The following is a 19,748-nucleotide window of genomic DNA, read 5'->3' on the forward strand; positions in this document are numbered from 1 at the left end:
GACTCACACCTCAAATCATAAGCTACTTCACTACACCACTACTAAATATGTTACTAAAATAACAAATAATCTAGTTCCCCTATATCGCCTTTTGAAATTCGAATATCACCCACTTGTGCTTGGCTGCGATTCCATTCGATTCATATGATGAAACCCTGTTAATTTGACCAGCCTAATTAAAAACATTATGATCAGGAGAGAGAAAAAAAGCAGTGGCAAGAACGCAACATTCCTTCGCGATATGAGAATCTTTTGCAGGGCTTAAGTTGAACATTTTTTTTTGTGTGTGTGTGCAGCAGCGGCCAGTGGGATCACCTAGATACAATTATCAAATCACAGCCGAGCTAGTTGCACATATATAAGTTGCACACAGTGATGATAGATAAAATTTAGAATAGAAAATAAAATGAATTCTGATAATTGGAAAAATAAAAATAAAAGTTCAAGTAGGAATATAATTTATAAATAAAAAATGAGAATGAAAAATATTGAATGTTGAAAGAACCATCAGTATAAAACACAATGGTAGTAAATGAAAATAAAGTGGAGAGAAGCAGCGAGCTCATAAAGGAGCAGGCGAGTAGGGTGGCAGTGGTTGATGGGATATCTAAAATTATAAATAAAACCTCAAAAAGATTATATTTGATTTTTAGAATACCTATGATGAATAAGAGGAGGATAACAAACATGTCGTTGAGAACCTCAGTCACGGTGGTTGGCGTCACGGTGGTTGGCGGGACTTTTAGAAGTAAAAAATATAACCAATGATAATCATTTCGATTTTTAAAATCCCACTAACATTAAAGAGCGGAGGAAACGGGTGGGCATTAAAGGAGTATATTTGAGACATTTGATAGGACTTCTAAAAATTATAAAAACGAAACCCGATGAGATAATGAACTCTATAAACTAAAAGGTCCAATTTTTAAATGTTATAAGGAGAAGGAATATAAATCGTGGTAGGTTAGGGAAACAAATAAATAAAGGAGTAAGGGTAGTCACTGTGACTTTTAAAAAACTATAAAATTAGAGACTCTAGGATGACAAGATCTCATAAAGTCATAAGACAACACGATGGCTATTTTACATTTTTGAAGTAAAATCATGTGAATAAATAGATAATTTAGTGGTTGCTAGCTGCGCAATTGTGCGGCCCACCTAGCTAGAAAGTAAAAAATGAATTCCAACAATAGTTATGTTCGATTTTTATAATCCTAATGACAATAAGAGTAGGCGGCAGACGGGTCATAGAGGAGAATAGTGGCAGCGTTTGACAGGATTTATAAAAATTATAAAAAAACCTAATGAGACAATGAACTCTAAAAACTATAAAGTCCAATTTTTAAAGGTTCGGGCTTATAAAAAGTAAAAAAATAAACTCCAATGATGATCATGTTTGATTTTAAAATCTCAATGGCAATAAAGAAGGCAGCAGCGGGCGAGTCGTAGAGAAGTATAGTGACAAAGTTGCTGACGTTTTGGCGGAACTTCTAGAAAGTAAAAAAAATGAACCTAAATGATAATTATATTCAATTTTTAAAATATCAATGACTATAAAGAGAATATTCAACGGATGGCTATAGAGGAGTATAATGATAGCGTTTGTCGGGACTTCTAGAAATTATAAAAACAAAACCGAACAGGACAATAAACTCTAAAAACTATAAGATCCAATTTTTAAAGGTTTCAAGGAGAATGAATAGAAAATGGTAGATTAAACAAGTAAATAAAGAAGGATATGACAGAAGTAACGGGCAGCAACTGGTGTGACTTTTAAAAACTATTAAATTAGAAATACGAGGATGGTAAGGTTTGGTCTTTCAAAGTCTTAAGACAACGAGATAACTATTTAATAAATTTTAAGTAAAACATATATAAAATATATAATTTTATATGGGTACTAGCCGTGCAATTGCGCGGGCCACCCCAGCTAGTTATAGATTAATTAGGCTTAAAAATTGTCTCGCGAATTTGCTCTCATTTATACGATTAGTTTTATTATTAATCTATATTTAATATTTCGAATTAGTGTCAAACATCCGATATAACATAAAATTTAATCCTTGATCCAAATACCACCTGAGAAGGCTTTATAGTCTCCGATGTGCAGTCCAATCCAGCGTGTACCCCGCAGGGTCGCAGAGAACACAAGCTGCCGGTAGATCTAGTAACTCTATGTTGGCCAAAAGATCAGCAGCACGGGCACGCAGCTAGCCAACCATGGCTGTCGGCGAGGGGGAGCAGCAGCCGTTGCACATCCTCTTCTTCCCGTTTATCGCGCACGGCCACCTCATCCCGGTGGCCGACATGGCCGCGCTTTTCGCCGCCCGCGGCGTTCGGTGTACCATCCTCACCACCCCCGTCAACGCCGCCGTCATCCGTTCAGCCGTGGACCGTGCCAACGATGCCTCCCGTGGCACCGGCTCACCGGAGATCAGCATCACGCTCTTCCCCTTCCCCGACGTCGGGCTCCCGCCGGGCGTCGAGAGCGTTCCGGGCATCTCCTCCAAAGCCGAACAAGAGAAGATAGCCGAAGCGTTCCTGCGGTTTCGCGAGCCGTTCGACCGGTTCTTGGCCGAGCACCACACCGACGCCGTCGTGGTCGACAGCTTCTTCCACTGGTCCTCGGACGCCGCCGCGGACCACGGTGTCCCGCGCCTGGCGTTCCTCGGCAGCAGCCTGTTCGCGCGGGCCTGCAGCGACAGCATGCTGCGCCACAACCCGGTGGAGGCCTCCCCCGACGACCCCGACGCCGTCGTGTCCCTGCCGGACCTGCCGCACCGCGTCGAGCTGAGGCGGAGCCAGATGATGGACCCCAGGGAGCGGGAGGGCGAGTGGGCCTTCCTCCAGCTCGTGAACGCCGCGGACCAGAGGAGCTTCGGCGAGCTGTTCAACAGCTTCCGCGAGATGGAGCCGGACTACGTCGAGCACTACCACACGAAGCTCGGTCGCCGCGCGTGGCTCCTCGGGCCGGTGGCGCTCGCCGCCGGCAAGGGCATGGCGGAGAGGCAGGACACGGACACCGACTCCGGCCGCCTCTCGCCCGACGAGGAACGCTGCCTGCGGTGGCTCGACGGGAAGGCGGCCGGCTCTGTCGTCTACATCTCCTTCGGCACGATCGCCCGTCTATTGGCGGCGGAGCTGACGGAGATCGCCCGCGCCCTGCAACTCTCCGGCAAGAACTTCCTGTGGATCATCACCCGCGAGGACACCGACGCATCGGAGTGGATGCCCGAAGGCTTCGCCGATCTGATGGCGCGCGGCGAGCGCGGCCTCGTCGTCCGGGGCTGGGCGCCGCAGGTGCTCGTCCTGAACCACCCCGCCGTCGGCGGGTTCGTCACGCACTGCGGGTGGAACTCCGTGCTGGAAGCCGTGAGCGCTGGCGTGCCGATGGTGGCGTGGCCGCGTTACACCGACCAGTTCTACAACGAGAAGCTCATCGTTGAGATGCTTAAGGTCGGCGTCGGGGTCGGCGCCAGGGAGTTCGCGTCGTTCATTGACCATCGGAGCCAGGTGATTGCCGGCGAGGTGATCGCGGAAGCCATCGGGAGAGTGATGGGTGAAGGCGAGGAAGGCGAGGCGATGAGGAAAAAGGTCAAGGAGCTCCGCGAGAAGGCGAGGAGCGCGGTGAAGGAGGGCGGCTCTTCCTACGACGATGCCGGACGGCTGTTGGATGAGCTGATGGCTCGCCGGAGCTCCGGCACGTCGTGAGATTGCATCCGGGCGGTCGCCGGTCGATACATGATATAATGAAATAATGACCGGACAGCTCTGATGGTTAGTTGGTTACTGAGGCGATTTCATCGTCTTAGGCCTAACAGCATGTATTTTCTCCCGTACAATACATTTGTCATTTGGTGATGGGCATGTTAATGATGGCTTAGACTATACTATACTATACTACTCTGAAGCAAATTCTCTAGTACGTTGTGACTTTGAGAGCCTCATCTTTTCACTCATGCTTATGTTTATTTGAAAATTTTTGAATTTTTAACTTTAAATTTAGAGCTGAGAACACGTATATAAAAGTTTTATTTTTGATTTAAATTTTAATTTTAAGGTTTTTTTCATCGAAGTTTATTTTTCAGCCTTTACTTTTAGATCGCTAAGAACACGTATATAAAAGTTTTATTCATAAATTATTTTTCGTTTGCAAATATGTTGTTTCGCTTATTCCGTGATTACGTGAGTTATTGAGATGTTGACCTACTTTATAGCGGATCCATGTATCACCGTCAGTAAGTAAATTAGAGAATCTCAATCCCACTTTATAATATATGAGAATTTTAATGTTAGACATGACATCTAATAATTTGTCATTGAAAAAACTTAATTTGTCAGCATCGTTTATTTTATTATGATATATTTTATCACTAGAGTTAATTTAAATTAGACTAGCAACTTTGCATATTTACATCAAATTTTCTAATGAGTGGTTAAACTTATATAGAAAAATCAACACATCATTTTTTTAAGAAAACATAATATATAACATTATGTGGACTTTGGATCACTCTTTCGCTGTCATGCATCTCAAAATAAATATAACCCGTACTAGTTTGATGATGGACTAGATTATGACGCGTCTCTTTAAAACCTCGGTGTTTTTAGTAGACTTCATACCACCTTTTGCTGTAATTTTCTTTAAAAAAAACACTACCGAACACTTCGTCATACTCTGTACACTATATTTCTAGGAACGTTGTATCCGTAGTGATGGAAAAAATTCCTAAGAGTTTTATTTCAAAAATATGACATCACACAAAAGTGGTATGATGTATCACAGTATCAGCTACGTCAAAACTGACAGGCTAGGCAAAAGTTAGGGTGTGTTTAGTTTGTGAAAAGAAAAGGTTTGGTTGTCACATCGGATATTTGACCGGATGTCAAAAATGGTTTTCAGACACGACTGTAGCACTTATGGCTAATCATGTAATAATTAGGCTCAAAAGATTCGTCTCGCGATTTTCATGCAAACTGTGCAATTAGTTTTTATTTTTATCTATATTTAATGCTCCATGCATGTGTCCAAAGATTCGATATGATGTCTTTGAGAAAAAAATTTGGGAACTAAACCAGGCCTTAATGAGCCTTGCGTCCACCATTGCTCCAATGCACATCGTTTTCAACTATATATCTACTAATCTAAAGTGTATGGCTGGTCCCTAGATTTGTTTATAGTTTCCCGTACTTTTAAAATGCGCATCTAAGTCAATCTATTAAAGTGTCATTCTGGCCCAACATTGCCACAACCCATCTGGGATTTTACGTGATGCTAATATGGATACCATCTCCTCTCTCTAGTCATCTTCTTCCTCCTTCCTCCTCTCTCTCCCACTCGGCAAGGGCAACTCTTGCACGGTAGCGAGGATGCAACAGTAGCAAATGATGTCGAGCAGAGGAAGATGTTGGGATACGCGCACGCTACGATAGCATAAATCAAAATTTTCTAGCGTATAAACCATGAACTATGCAAGTATTAGATCATAGATCGTTACCACTCGACGCGCCACGCAGCGGAAGAAAGCGCTAATTATATAAGAAGACGAAGAAACCCTCATGAAGTAGTGCGCCTCGATGTAGAGGAAGTAGTTGATCACACTGGCTCGACCTTCTCCTCCTCGTGCGTTCTCCTCGCATACTCTCACGCCGATCAGCACCACAAAGCAGTGGCGTCTCTACCGGTATCCACACGTACAGAGACGGAACGACATGCGCAGATGTGCTAGCACCCGCGCGCGGCTAGGGTTTTGCTCGGGGAGGGGAGTGGCGGCTAGGGTTTCTCACGTGATGCAATACATCTACCGGTCACATCCCTCATGAATATATATGATCCATGACTCGGGCCTCCAAGGCCCGTAGGACTCCTATTCAGATCCCTATCCGAATTAAACTCATATTGGATCTCCATCCATCCCCTTATTCTGGCCCATTAAGCGTGCGACCCAGTAGGTTCATATACACTCGGTTGTAACCCGAAAACTCCTTTTCGGTCCACGTGTCAATAGTGGTCTCTAGCAGAACGTATTGACCCATCGGGCATAGACAAAGATCATATCGGCTGAGCCTCTAGTGTATACTTGTATAAACCCCTTTGCCTCGCGATATCGATTAAGCTCAAGGCTAGATATGTGCCATCCTCTAATATCTCAATCATTCACTCGAACATGTGATAGATTATATAAGTTGTGATAGACTCCTCAATCACCTTTGGCATGGCCATGCACTTTCATAATCTATAACATCGAGGGGCCCAGAGATATCTCTCCATAGAAGGGGGAAATCCCATATTGATTATTCATATCACACTACATGTTTCATAGCATACTCGAAAACTACTTTTATAACTACCCAATTACGGAGTAGCGTTTAGCAGCCCTAAGTAAGCTACTACACATGTTGGGAACCATGATAATCTCAGATCTAAGGGATTGGGCCTATGTGCTGATGGCCCGGCCCAAGCACATGACGGCTCGACAGGGGTTGGGCCCATGCCGGTCCGGCCCGACCGCCGGGCCGTGCCTGGCCTCCCCCCCACCGACACGTTGGGCCGGCCTGGCACGACCGGGCCGGCACGGCATGATGGGCCAGCAGCTAGGCCCGTCACACAAAGAAAAGGGAGTAAAAATGGATATATTATATGCCACGGTCCAAAGAATAGGGATGTAAAATAGACTTATTTTAGCTATATATATGTCAGCCCAAAGAGGAGGGAGAGAAAATAGACTTATTTTAGCTATATATTTGTCATAGTCCAAAGAGGAGGGAGGGAAAATAGACTTATTTAAAAAAAGCAAGATGTGGACCCCCGTTTTTATAACAGGAATCATTCGTGTAATCAGTACCATTTCCCTGGATCAAGTAGTTTGGTACACACGAACTCATAGCTGAAATATCAAGTGCACATACACGAAAGTCTAGTACGAATTATTACATCATAAGCCCGCAGGCACAGTCTTAAATCATCGGACCGAGCGGTCCGAAATACTTCCAAAAGCAGAAATAGATAAGGCAGCGGAATTCAGGCAGCGGCATGCCATTGCCACAGGCAACGACCGTACTAAGACCTACTGAGCGCCATCGTCTTCATCTCCCTCCTGGTAGTAGGCATAGGGATCCTCCGAAGCTTCATCTCCCGCCTCTGATTAATTTTATAGTTGCAAGGGTGAGTACCAACCGTACTCAGCAGGCCACCACAGCAATGATGCACATGACAGAGGAATTCAAAGGATGACTATAGTTCTTTTGCGTAAAGCCAGTTTTATAATTCTTTTCACAAGCCTAAGACCTAGCATAGACTGATCAAGTTTTAATATCAGTGTTCATATTAAACAATGACGGTTCTGTCCACCATCCATTGTGATCCCAAGGATAGCTTCCCGCCATTAAGTCGTCATGGTTTTCTGAGGACGTCCACATTCCCGCCTCTCAGGAAGTGGCTCCATCAGCATAAAAATCATCATGCAATATCCCATCCCACACAAGTTAAAGAATTTAGAGTCTAGCCAAGTGTAACACATGTCCCGGTGCTCAATAACCGCGAGCACGGCTATTCGAATAGATTTGGTTTACTCACACTGCAGTGGATGTACACTTTACCCGCACTCCGCGACTGCCCAACATATGAGCCTCGTCCCAACACATGAGACGCGTCACGGCAAAGCTTTTCGATAACCTCGCATTGGCAGTACCCGCTCCATGAACTTAAATCCTCATGCACTCTAGGCGTCCATGTTTCTAGCAGTGTGAGGTGTTCTGGCGCTCCCGGGAAAGAGAAGTCTCACACATATTAAATTATGGTTCAAGTTAAGTTCTCTCTCACACACACTCATGGCAGTCCTACCAATGGCGACACCGATGTAGGGCACGCCTCTCGGCCCTACCTCAACGGCTGTCCCACCGTAGCGCACCTGCCTCACTCAGGGGTGAACCATCTATGCAGGGATACTGCCTCCGCTCGGCTATCTAATCCGCTAGGTCTATACCCATTCAAGAAGTACGGTTGTACGGGGGTCGTTTCATGCTTAACTTCATGGCTCGGTCCTTAATTGACCGGGGACGGTACTAGCCTTTTCCAGATACCACCCAAATCCTCCGTCCGCCCCAGTCGAAAACAGTTGTTTAATTTTATTTCTCCTTTCACAAATCATGTCATCAACATCATGGCAATGTGGCGCTCATGTCTCTACATGCCGCATCTCAATTACCTTCCCAAAGGTAATTGCCCAAGCATATAGCATTTGATAAATATGAGTATGCATGATTCTAGAATAGCATTTCTAAGCAATTGTCATAGTTGACTAGGGACTCATACGTAAACATGGTTACAAAGATTTAAGGGTAAACAATAATCAAGGCATGGCATGATCACAAGTAGGATGTTCATCATTGCATGCAATTTTATTTGTAAACAAAACAATTTCGCAATTGGGATCAACATGTTCAAGGAATATTGATGACTTGCCTTGCTCAATGTCTTGCGGGTCTTGACCTTCGCTTGGATCCGCAACTCCCTCGGGCTCTATAGTTACGTGCGAAAATTGATTTGAATTCGGTTAGAATTCAAATAAAAATCCAAATGAATCCAAATGAAAGTCGAATGCGAAAGTCGATTTCTTTATATTAACTTTATTATTCGCGAACTAAGGCAAACCCAATTTCGATTCAAACTATTTTGCGGGTATAAATATTTTGTTGTCATAAATTTTTAATTTAATCTACCCGAGCATTATATCCATATAATAGGTTAGAAATTTCTATCGCGAGCTAAATATCGGACGGAATCCTAGAAATATTATACGATTTAGTTTAGTCTATGACTAAATGATTAAATATAATACACGGGTAAAATCCCTAGTAGTTAAACCCAAATTTCTACCGTGAATCGATTACTTATAGGGATTACCCATAAATAATCTATAATAATCCATAAGAATTCATCTATTTGTTTAGTTATTAACTACATCTAAATTATTACCGCGAATTGATTTCTTATAGAAATTGCCAAGAATAATCCATAATTTATATTAAAATTTTCAATTCTACGACTATAATTAATCTATAATTAAATTCCAATTATTTTAAATTTTCTAAACTTCCCTAATCTCCCTCTAATTTCCTATTTATTTCCTTTTTCTTTTTCTCCCTTTCTTTTTCTTTTCTTTTTTCTCCCGGCTCCTTCCTCCTTTCCTCTCTTTCTTTTTCTCTCTCTTCTCTCCTCCCGGCTCCTTTCTTTCTTTTCCTTCTCTTCCTCTATTCTCTTTCGGCTCCTTCTCCCTCCCTCTCTCGTCCTGCCTACCGAGACCGGCTGAGGAAAAGGAAAAAAGGCGGCGGCGGCACGGCTTACTGGCGGCAACGGCAATGGCGGCAGCGCACGGTGGCTGCGACAGCGGCGGTGCACGGCGGCGGGGAACGTGGCACGGCCAAGGCGCGGCGTGGCGCGGCGGCTTCGTGGCGGCGGCGCGGCGGCTCTATGCGACGACGCGGCGGCGTGGAGGCGGCGGCGTGGTGGAGTGGGTAGAGGAGAGGAGGTGAGGATGGAGGGAAAGAGTGGGAATAGTGGGGTTTATATAGGAGCGGGGAAGAGCTCAGGGGGCGTGGGGAGAGGGGAGACGCGACGGCGGCGTGGGGCGCGAGGTGGGGGCGCGCGGCGCGAGGCGACGCGACGGCGGCGTGGCGCGAGCGACGCGATGGGCGAGCGGCAGCGGCGGCGCGCGGCGCAGCGCGGGGCGCATGGCGACGCGACAGCGACGGCGACGCGCGAGTGCTGGCGACGGCGCGCGGCGATGTGACGGCGATGACGACGGCGCGCGGCGCGGCAGGCGGCAGCGGCGCGGCGCGGGGCGCGAGGCGCGGCAGGCGGTAACGGCGCGGCACGGGGCGCGAGACGACGGGACGGCGCGGCAGGCGTATGGCGCGGCGGGGCGCGGGGCGCGAGATGGCGACGGTGACGGCAAAGGGGAGGCGGAGCGGCGCGCGGCGCGCGGGGACGGGACGTCGATGGCGACGGCGACAGCGGAGAGGAGGCAGAGCGGCACGCGGCGCGCGGGGCGCGAGGCAGTTGGCAGAGGAGGGGCTAGGGCTAGGGAGACCACGTCGAACACTTTAGGTGCAATGAACAGTGCCGTTTTCTAATTAACCCGATTTTGGCCCATTTATTATTTAAATTTGATTCTTTAATTCCCAAATTTTGCATAAATGAAGTATACTCAATATTTGTGCCATTCCAATCCATGGATTCATTCTAAATTAATTTATTCCATGTTTTATATATTATTATTGTAATTTACTTGAACTTAATTAGAGTTAATTCTCATTCCATTGCTTTTAAATTTGATGGATATAAATATGGTCGTAATAATATTTTACTCATTTCTATCCTTACCAAATCTTATTTTAAATTGCACTTTAATTATTTACTTTGTCCATTTACTTTTTAGGGTTTATTCCTAACCAATTATCCATTATTCGCGATTTATAAACTCCGAACCCAAACTCCAATAAAATAATCGAATAAAATCGGCATGATGCAATTTATTAAAAAAAGTTTTTGAAAATCCGCATTTTTAGAGTTTTGATTTTTGTCGGTCGAATTTTCAGGGTGTTACACAAGATGGGCCACCTGAGCCTTCGGGCTGGCACGGCCCTGCACGAAGTGCCCCGATCGCTGGTGGGCCGTGCCTAGCAGTGCCTGGGCTGGGCCGTACCGGGCGGGTCTTATGGCCATCTATAGTCTCCATTGTTTTAGCACGTGCTAATACTTAATATGGCATATTCATGGCCACTGATATGTATATATGTCATAGTATATACTCGGTGCTGCTATAATTATATCAACACATTTTCTTGGTAATCACAGTCGATTTTCAGTTCAATTGATCTCGCTTGAGATTCGTGCTATGATTGAAATACCAGTGCACTGAATGTCGTCTTTGCGTGTTGCGTGTGCAGCGTGAAGCCAAAAAATATTAAATTTAAATTTACAATGTAAATACTCCCTCCGTCCCAAAAAAAGGCAAACCGTGGGTTTTCGTGCCAATATTTGACTGTCCGTCTTATATGAAAATTTTTTATAATTAGTATTTTTATTGTTGTTAGATGATAAAACATGATTAATGTTTTATGCGTGACTTATCTTTTTAATTTTTTTCATAATTTTTTCAAATAAGACGGACGGTCAAATGTTGGACACGAAAATCAGGGTTTGTCTTTTTTGGACAGAGCGAGTACATACTAACTATTTATTGTGAAAAATATGACATCATAAATATAGCTACTCTCGTTCTTTTAACATAAAGTTAGAGGGACGTAGGTCAGTGATATACGAGGCCCATTCACATGTTAGAGCGACACGTCCCTTCTATATATACGTGAGATGCGTATCATCGTGTGTGTAACTATTCTTTCTTACATTACATGTAATCGAAAATATTACATGTATTTTAAAACTGTATTAATATTACAAGGACATGTTTTCTAAACCTAAAGGATATATGAGCGCGGAATATATATTTATTAAATAATATAAGTATACTCAGACCGACAGAACATAACCCTATCCGTATCATTCTCCAGCCAAGCTTTAAACCCTTCTCCATTTCCAGTTTCCTCATGGTCTACTCGTCGTGCGGTACACCATTCTATTTTCTATCCCCTTGCGCCTAGCGACCAGCCATTAGTTCAAAGACATTTTGCTTGTATCTGCTCTTCCTCTCCCGCGAAAATCAAGCACCGAGGTGAGCGCCCTCCACTACATCGCTGCGGAGAAGAGAAGGGCGTCGTGAGTGGCAGGTTTCGCCTCCAGGTACTGTACGTATTATTTTCTACTTCTATTCTTCTATCATGGTGTACGTTTGCGCCTCCAGTTTTCTTCCAAATAGTGGGAGATCGGTATGCTTTCGTGCATGTCCTGGCCTTCCTTGGACAGAGACACAGAGTATTGCCGTAAGCCGCGGATGTATCATCTCTTCGATTTGATCGATTTGCCGCCCCGGCCTTTGTTTTGTCGCTGCTTGTTCTGAGGAGATGATGTGTCTTCCATGAAGATGAATGGGGCAACAACAGGACGTGCCTGCCATATTCGTAGGATCATCAGATCATCCTAATGTAAACTAGCACTCTGTTTTTCTCTTTTCATCATCTATCTCTCTCCTGACAGAAAATATCATGTGCTAAGAGTTCTTTGCCATGACAGTGTAAATTTTACACAAGTATACAAAGCCGAACATGCAGAGAATTTCGCTTGTTGAAAATGCAAAAGGTTGATTACACGTATGCTTTTCTTTTCGAAGTATCAACAATTTCAGATTCTGATGTAGGAAGGCGAAGACTATTTGTGTATATAGAAAAATGAAGAATGCTTGTTACATAACCAAGCTTCAACACCATGCCCAGTCTACAAAAATAGAAAGGAATATCAAGGCGATGCGATATTAACTATACTTAATCAAATTAACTGCTCCAGCTCATTGATAGTGAAATTTGAAGACCATGTTCAATGCTCATTCCTCTCTGACCTAACTCATACCATCTATTCCTTTTCAAAAATATAAATCTCGACCAAGTCTTTGGCATCGATCTACGTGCATTGTCAGTGCAAAAAATATATATTAAGAAGGTAATGGAAGTGAAATACTGAAATATCAATATAATTCCATCTAAAAACAGGAGGAGATAATGGCCAGTGAGCACAATACTCCCTATGGTCATAAATATTTGAAATTTAGAATAAGATTACATCAAATGTCAAATGCTTATGACCAGGGGGAGTAATATTTAGTTTGAAGTATGAAAATGAGACATAAATTTATGCTGCTAATAAACTACTATAGAATATTGGTTTGTTAGAACTGTGATATTTTGATGAAAAATGTGCATTGGAATTTGCATTTTAGAGGTGTCTCAATTGACCGGTGTGATACTCCCTCCATTTTTCAAATATTTGTCCGTGTTAATTATTATTGTTTGAACTTTTATTATGGTCAATTTTTGAATGGATAGATTATGATGAATATGGTTAAATTTAGGATGCAATCCACTTTGATAATGTAAGTATATATTTAAGTTATATACTCCATCCATTTCATATTAAAAGATGATTTGACTATTTCCCCAATTAAACTTCTTTAAGTTTGATCAAATATATAGAAAAAAATAGCAACATATACAACTCCAAATTAGCTTCATTTAATCTAGCATTGAATATATTTTGATGGTATGTTTTTTTTTGTTAAAAATATTGCCATGTTTTTCTATAAATTGGATCAAATTTAATAAGTTTGATTAAGAAGACAAAATCAAAGCATAAATATGAAACGATATTTAGAAAATAAGAATGAACAAATTTTAAATACGAAAGTATCTAGTGATGTTTATTTGGACTTTGCAAACAGATGAAGCAGTACCGGTTTGTGGCATGCATTATGATTGTTTCCTCCTGGGCGTCCTTATCTTAGAAAGAAATTAAACCATTAATTTTGGTCTCATCCTGTTACATTACACGCTCTGGCTTATTCTTGGTTGCAGACAAGCTATAGCTCTGCGCCCATCGGTCATTGCCCGTGGAGCCTATACTATATCGCGACATTCCGCACTCTCGGCCGTGCACAAGGTGTCGATGGCGTCGGCGCGGCCGTACCGGTTCCCCGTTCCGGCGGAGGGCGGCGAGCCGACGCGACGCCGCTCCGCCGCCCAGTCGTGCGGGACGTGCGGCGCGTCGGCGGTGGCGAGCTGCGTGGCGCTGTGCTGCTGCCCGTGCGCCGTGGTGGGCTGCCTCACGCTGGCCCTCGTCAAGGCGCCGTACGCGGCGGGCCGGCGGTGCGTGGCCAGGCTCGCCGCCGGCAAGCGGCGGCGGATGATCAGGCCAGGCGTCGCGACGACGCCGCGGAAGACGAACCGCGTCTGGGACCTGGACGACGGCCAGCTGCAGGAGTGGCGCCCCGCCGGCGCCGACGGCGCGGTGCGGGCAGAGCGCAAGCAGGATCGGCGCGAGCCTGGCCGCACCGGTGGTGCAGCCTCGGCAGCGCCGCCGGGCGATGCCAGCGTCGACGCGATCAGTGCCGTCGGCGAGGGCAGCGGCAGGGCGAGGCCGCGGGTGGACACGGCGGAGAAGACGTGGGTGGAGATCTACCAGCTCGGGCACTGGGGGTTCGGCCGGCTGTCCTTCTCACAGCCCCAGGTGATCAGAGGTGACACCTGCGGCAACGACGGCGTCGCTGCTTCCCGGCAGTGATCCGGCCATGGCAGTGTTCATTGGTCTGCATTTGCCAAGATTGAGAGCGAGTTGACTTTGCGGGTTTGTGGCACACGACTCGGTTCACCAGACGGCTGACGTGTGCGCACGTATTTGTGCATGCATATGGTTCGTCCAATGTGCGGCCAAGCAAGGCCAGGTGTAAATTTGAACATTTTTGTTTTTGATTTTTAGGCCTCAATTTTGGTATCCGAGATATCCGAACTGTGGAGGCGATCGCTCTTGCATTGTTGATGATGTTCTTTCTTTTTTATATACTAGCAAAAATGCCCGTGCGTTGCAACGGGTGAAGACTATTTTAATCTTATTATTGTTATATGGTTTAGTTAAGATGAAATTCACTGTATTAAATTCACTTGGATATATATATTTGGTTAGAAAATCATGAGTTGCAATTAGGAGTCCGATCGTCTCAAATTAGCATACGGGTTTTAAAGAGATTTCTTATATGATTCCTTCTGTATTTTTAAAAGTGAACAAACTTAAAAAAATGACTCAAATACGGATTTATATTTCCAAAAGCGAACGAATTTAAAAACCGACCCATACACCGATACACGGATGACGTACCAAAGTACTGGCAAAAACATCTTCAATTTTTATATATATATTTTTTAAAAAGTAGTATAAGTAGAAGAGAAGATTACTGACGAGAAGTCTTTTTCGAGAGAGTCGGACATTTTTTTCTTTTTTTATGGTAGAAGTTTTTTGTTTTTTTTTCTCGGCTTTTTTTTCTCCACAGGGAGTCCGACTTTTTCTTTTAAGTCGGACGTTATTTTTTTTGCGATTGAAGTTTTTTTTTCTCTTTTTTTTGTTTTTTCTCTCTTTTTTTTTACCGCTGGATGAGTCGGACCTTTTTTTTTTCCGAGTGAAGTTTTTCTCCCTTTTTTTTGTTTTTTGTCGCTCTTTTTTTTCCCAACGGACAACGGAAACATGTTTTACTTTTTTAAGTAGTAGTAGATATATACATGTCTCGTGTAAATTGCTATCTGCAGAGTCTTCCATTTGAAGATGTTTATACCGTGTGCACTTGCTAAATGGTATCACACTACTTAGAAAACTGTGTCGATTTAAAAACCAGGCGCGTTTTACACTAAAATGGAACTTTGACCATGGATTTGTGACAATATAAGCCATTGTTGACATAAATTTGCACACACAATCTTGACATAACCATTCTAAACATTTAAATATATAATATGACCAACATTTGAAAATTTGAACTTATGTATATCCGTATGACATTATCCACACGAAAAGACTAGCACCATTCAGAGTGACAGCCATGGCACATTCAAAAAAAAAAAAATCAAGCGTCACGAGAGAGTCCCAGGCCTAGGCCCAAGTTGAATATAAAGCAAAGGCATGGGCCGGCCCATTCCATGTCAGCAATGAGGTTGGAATTTTTTTCATTTATAGATTTTTTTTAATATTTACAGAAATAATCTATCGGCCAAAAAAATTGCAAAAATAGACCCTGCCGCCCCAGAGGTGGGCGGCAAGCTGACGTGGCAGATGGCGGGTTGACCGCGCCGTTTGCCGCCGTCGGCCAAAATTGCAATTAGCCCCTTGCCGCCCATACAAAGGGCGGCAAGAGGCTAATTGCAATTTTGGCCGCCCATAAAGAGGTTGCGCTCGTACTTTTTTCATTTAGGCCCCTTGCCGCCCCAGTAGAGGGCGTCAAGGGACCCAGATGCAAAAAGTACCGCCAAACGATTTTTCTATGTTATGTTAATAATAAATAAAGAAGTATTTATTGGTAAAACTTGTTAATATTGTTATAAAAATGTATTGAAGTTGGTTGTTTCGCAATTTCATATGTTAAGGTATTATTTTGTAACTTATTCGACGTATTAGTACTCGGATAATTAATATAGGCCTATCGCAGTCTCGGTCGTAGAAACATTATATGGACTTAAACAAGGAGAATTAGTAACATGAAGAAATAGTAGTACAATTTGAACATGATACAACTATTTCCATTGCGGTTACATAGATGATATTAGATTCGAACTAGGAGGGAGGTAGTGCAATAGTTGAACACAACGACGATGTAGTAATGGGACAAGGAAGCATGACAGTAGAAATTTCAATATGCCAAGTTGTCCGATAATAGCTAACCGCTACGTGAGGATCCCTCTCCTCTCTCAAACCGCGCTTTAGTAACCCTGTATTGCTCTGGTAGTTCAAGCTGCACAACACGGCTAGGTGGAGTTAGAACCCTTCTGGTGTCTATCCATTCTCTGTATTGACATCTCCTTGGTGGTTCCTGGGAGGAAAGAATAGATGTAAAGCGAGCAAAGTTAGTAAATGTTGTGAGAAAATAAGGATTCATGTAATCAAAATATTCTTACCATGAAATCGTCGTCAAGAATATTTGGACAAACAAAGAACCTTCGACCCAATATTGTAGGCTTTATGGAACGAAGAACCTAACAACGATCACCACACCTGCATCTTGGACGGGCTTCCCATGGAGGGAGTGCCATAGTTAGCACCCGCCAGTCATTCTGTTGTTCACGACATTGTCGTTCATAAGCCGCTTTTCTCTGTAAGTATTGCTCAATACTTTCGGATGCGAAATACTAACGACCTTCTTGTAAACAAGTGGTTAGGTCGAGAACGGGATTTTCTGTATTGACCCACTCAATGTATGCGCAAGCCGTAGTGCGGGTCTGCCGAATAGAGTAGTGCTCACAACGTGGGGCTGCTGCTCCAAGGGAGCGAAAGTGACCCTAGTACGGGTGCGTGGCTGGTCCCAGCGTAGGTAGGCCTGGTACGCCTCCTCAGTGTGTGGCTCTCCCTCGTGGTCCACGACCTCCTCGGTTGCGAGCAACCAGTCCTCAACAAAAGTCGCCAACTTGGCGGGCCAGTCGCCAGCTGACTGCTGACCCTTTGTCACACCCTGAAGTTCCCCCCCTTTTCTTGCTTTAAAAAAAATTGGTTAAATAAATTGCCCGAAGAAATTATCTTAATTAACCTAGAGCTGAATCCCCAGTTAATAAATGCAATTAATAATCGAAAATAGCGTGGTGGAATTTCTCTTGAGTTCCCCATGCTCCAATGCATTAACAAGATTTTTAGTGGAATTTTCAGAGCCTTGGAAATAATTTTAACCAATTAAAATTGAGCAAGTGCAATATTTTTAATCCCAGGAAAAATCCTTTCTTCCTTTTCTTTTTCTTTTCCTTCTTTTTTCTCATTTGGGCCGTCGGCCCACTCCCTCCCGCGCTCGGCCTCCCCTTTGTTGGGCCGGCCCATGCGCCCCTCCCTCCTCTCTCTGGGTCGCCGACAGGTGGGCCCCACCTGTCGGTCGTCTCCTTCCTCCGGCAACCGCCGCTGCCGTCGAAACCGCCCTCGTCGCCGCCACCGTTTCCCGCCGTTCTCTGCGTCCCACTCCGCCCGTGCCGCGCGCCCACGTCGCCGCCCCACTCCTCCGCCTTTCCCGCCCGCGCGCACGCACGAAGTGGGCGGGATTCATTTTGAATCCCACCTCACTCTCTCTCTCTCTCCACCCCATGTCGCCGGCGGTTTCGGCCATCTCCCCGGCCACGTCCGCCCCTCCCTCGCCCATAAAAACCCTCCCCCGAGTCCCCTCTCTCGTTTCCCCCATTTGCCGTCCTCTCCCACGCCCCCTACCGCGCCCGCGCCGTCACACCCGAGCTCCGCCGCTTGCCGCCGCCTTCGGCCGCGCGCCGCCACTGCTAGAGTCGCCGCCGCGCCAAACCGCCGCCGCCGTTAGCTTCGCCGCCGCAAGAGCTTTCCCGGCCGCCGCCTCGCGTCGCCGGAATCCCACCGGAGCGCCTCTCCCCTCGCGAGCCGGTGAGTTTTTCCCTCCCCTCCATCTCCGGCCAGCAATTCAAGCCGCCGTGGTCGTCGTCTCCTCTCCTAACGCCTCTCCATCTTCTCCTAGGGTGTCGCCGCCGCCCGTCCGTGCCTCCGCATCGCCGGTCATCGCCGCCGTGTTCATTCTTCGCGCCGGCCGCCGTGCTCACGGTGAGGAGCTCCTCTCCTCCCTCCTTCCCTCTGTCCCGCACGCGCTGCCGCTCCCTGCGCTCGCCATCGCCTTCGTCCGCCGCCGCCGGCCTGTGCGTCGGCCGCCGCCGCCTCCTGCGCCGTCGCTTGCCGTTGCCGGCTCTCGCGCGCCGCCGCCGGTCACCGCCGGTGACCGCGCGTGTCGCCATCGGCCGCCATGGCTGCCGGTCGGCTTTGAAGCCGAGCCGTGCCTAGCCGCCTTCCCCGCGCCGTCCGATCGTCTTTGAGGCCGATCCGGACCGTCGGTCCCGTGGACCGGCGGTGGACCACCCACGTGGTCCTGGTCCACGGTAGACCGGCCACCTTGAGCCACTGCCCGTGGGGCCCACATGCCGGCGCCCCCTTCCTCTCCCCTTTGAGCCGCTGACCCGTGGGCCCCGCCTGTCGGCGCCGCCCCCCTTGGATGACGTCAGCCCTGGGTATTATTGCGCAATAATTAATTAAGGACTTTTCTTTATTAGTAAAAACACAGTTTATCTTCTAAAATTCATAAGTAATTCATCCGAGCTCCGTTTAAGTCCATTCAAGTCTCAGTAAATCAAGAAAAATGCAAAGAATCCATTAAAAATGGTTTTGTTTCCTGTTTCAGTAGTCTTATAGCATGTTTTGCTTGTGTGCTTTGTTTGTCGCGTAGATTTCGGCCGTTTCGTCGATCCGCGGTTTCTCGAAGACGTTGCTGTGGTCTCATCAGTGCGAGAGCAAGGCAAGTCATGCAATACGTTTGATCATATTGTACCCAATTTACAAATATCCCGCATTTCTATTAAATGTTGCATTCTTTTACAATGTAATGTGGGATGGGTCCTATTCCTCAGCCACATATTGGTTACCTTATGCCATTGATAACTTGGGTATCAAAATGACTAGATGTTGGCTTAGGAAATGCTTAGCCATGCTTAGTTCAACTAGTACACAAATGGGGATCACATTATTACATAGACTTTGTCTATTGGCATAGTTTTAGATTGGTGCCACCACAATGGTGTTAGTAAATTAAAACACACTGAATGGTGGGCTGTGGGTGCATGGTTTTGTTGGTCGCACCCATGGCAGTTAAGGACCGGTTCACGGGAAACCCTGGGAGACTTACCGTGCTTACCACAAGCGGGAGTGGGTAACTGCTTGATCGGAAGTATAGCTCGACCCTTTCCTAGGCACCGGTGGCGAGGGTGGGCGTGATGGAGTTGGGTCGGCCGGGGTGTCCGGTTGTCCAGCTGCCGGATTCACCGCGGCGCAAGAGGGGACCGCCCACTGCCTTTTGAGGGGTGGGGGTGAAACCTTAGCGTGGTGTGGATGGTTAGGGGAGGGTTATGTGGAGGGTCTTGTCACGATTTCCCCCTTTGCAGTATCATGGTGATACTTCGGGGCATGGCGACATGTGTGGAATCGTGTCTTGTGGGTACAGTTGTACACCTCTGGCCAGAGTAAAACTATTCGAATAGCCGTGCCCGCGGTTATGGGC

At 45.8% G+C, this 19,748-nt stretch overlaps 2 protein-coding genes across 2 annotated transcripts; both read left to right on the plus strand.

The window, feature by feature from the left end:
* Positions 1-2,105: 2,105 nt before the first annotated feature.
* Positions 2,106-3,930, plus strand: LOC4326579 (scopoletin glucosyltransferase). Its single transcript, XM_015776594.3, has one exon. It carries the CDS (start codon positions 2,221-2,223, stop codon positions 3,709-3,711), a length of 1,491 nt encoding a protein of 496 aa, XP_015632080.1. The 5' UTR covers positions 2,106-2,220; the 3' UTR covers positions 3,712-3,930.
* A 9,597-nt stretch (positions 3,931-13,527) lies between these two features.
* On the plus strand, positions 13,528-14,547 carry LOC107277790 (uncharacterized). The gene has a single exon (XM_015783301.3). It carries the CDS (start codon positions 13,616-13,618, stop codon positions 14,228-14,230), a length of 615 nt encoding a protein of 204 aa, XP_015638787.1. The 5' UTR covers positions 13,528-13,615; the 3' UTR covers positions 14,231-14,547.
* Positions 14,548-19,748: the final 5,201 nt, after the last annotated feature.

This window comes from Oryza sativa, chromosome 1 (genome assembly GCF_034140825.1).
Source record: "Oryza sativa Japonica Group chromosome 1, ASM3414082v1".
NCBI lineage: Eukaryota > Viridiplantae > Streptophyta > Magnoliopsida > Poales > Poaceae > Oryza > Oryza sativa.

Excerpts from the sequence above, each read along its gene's own strand:
- LOC4326579 (XM_015776594.3), top strand. The coding sequence starts at position 2,221 with ATGGCTGTCGGCGAGGGGGAGCAGCAGCCGTTGCACATCCTCTTCTTC.
- LOC107277790 (XM_015783301.3), top strand. The coding sequence starts at position 13,616 with ATGGCGTCGGCGCGGCCGTACCGGTTCCCCGTTCCGGCGGAGGGCGGC.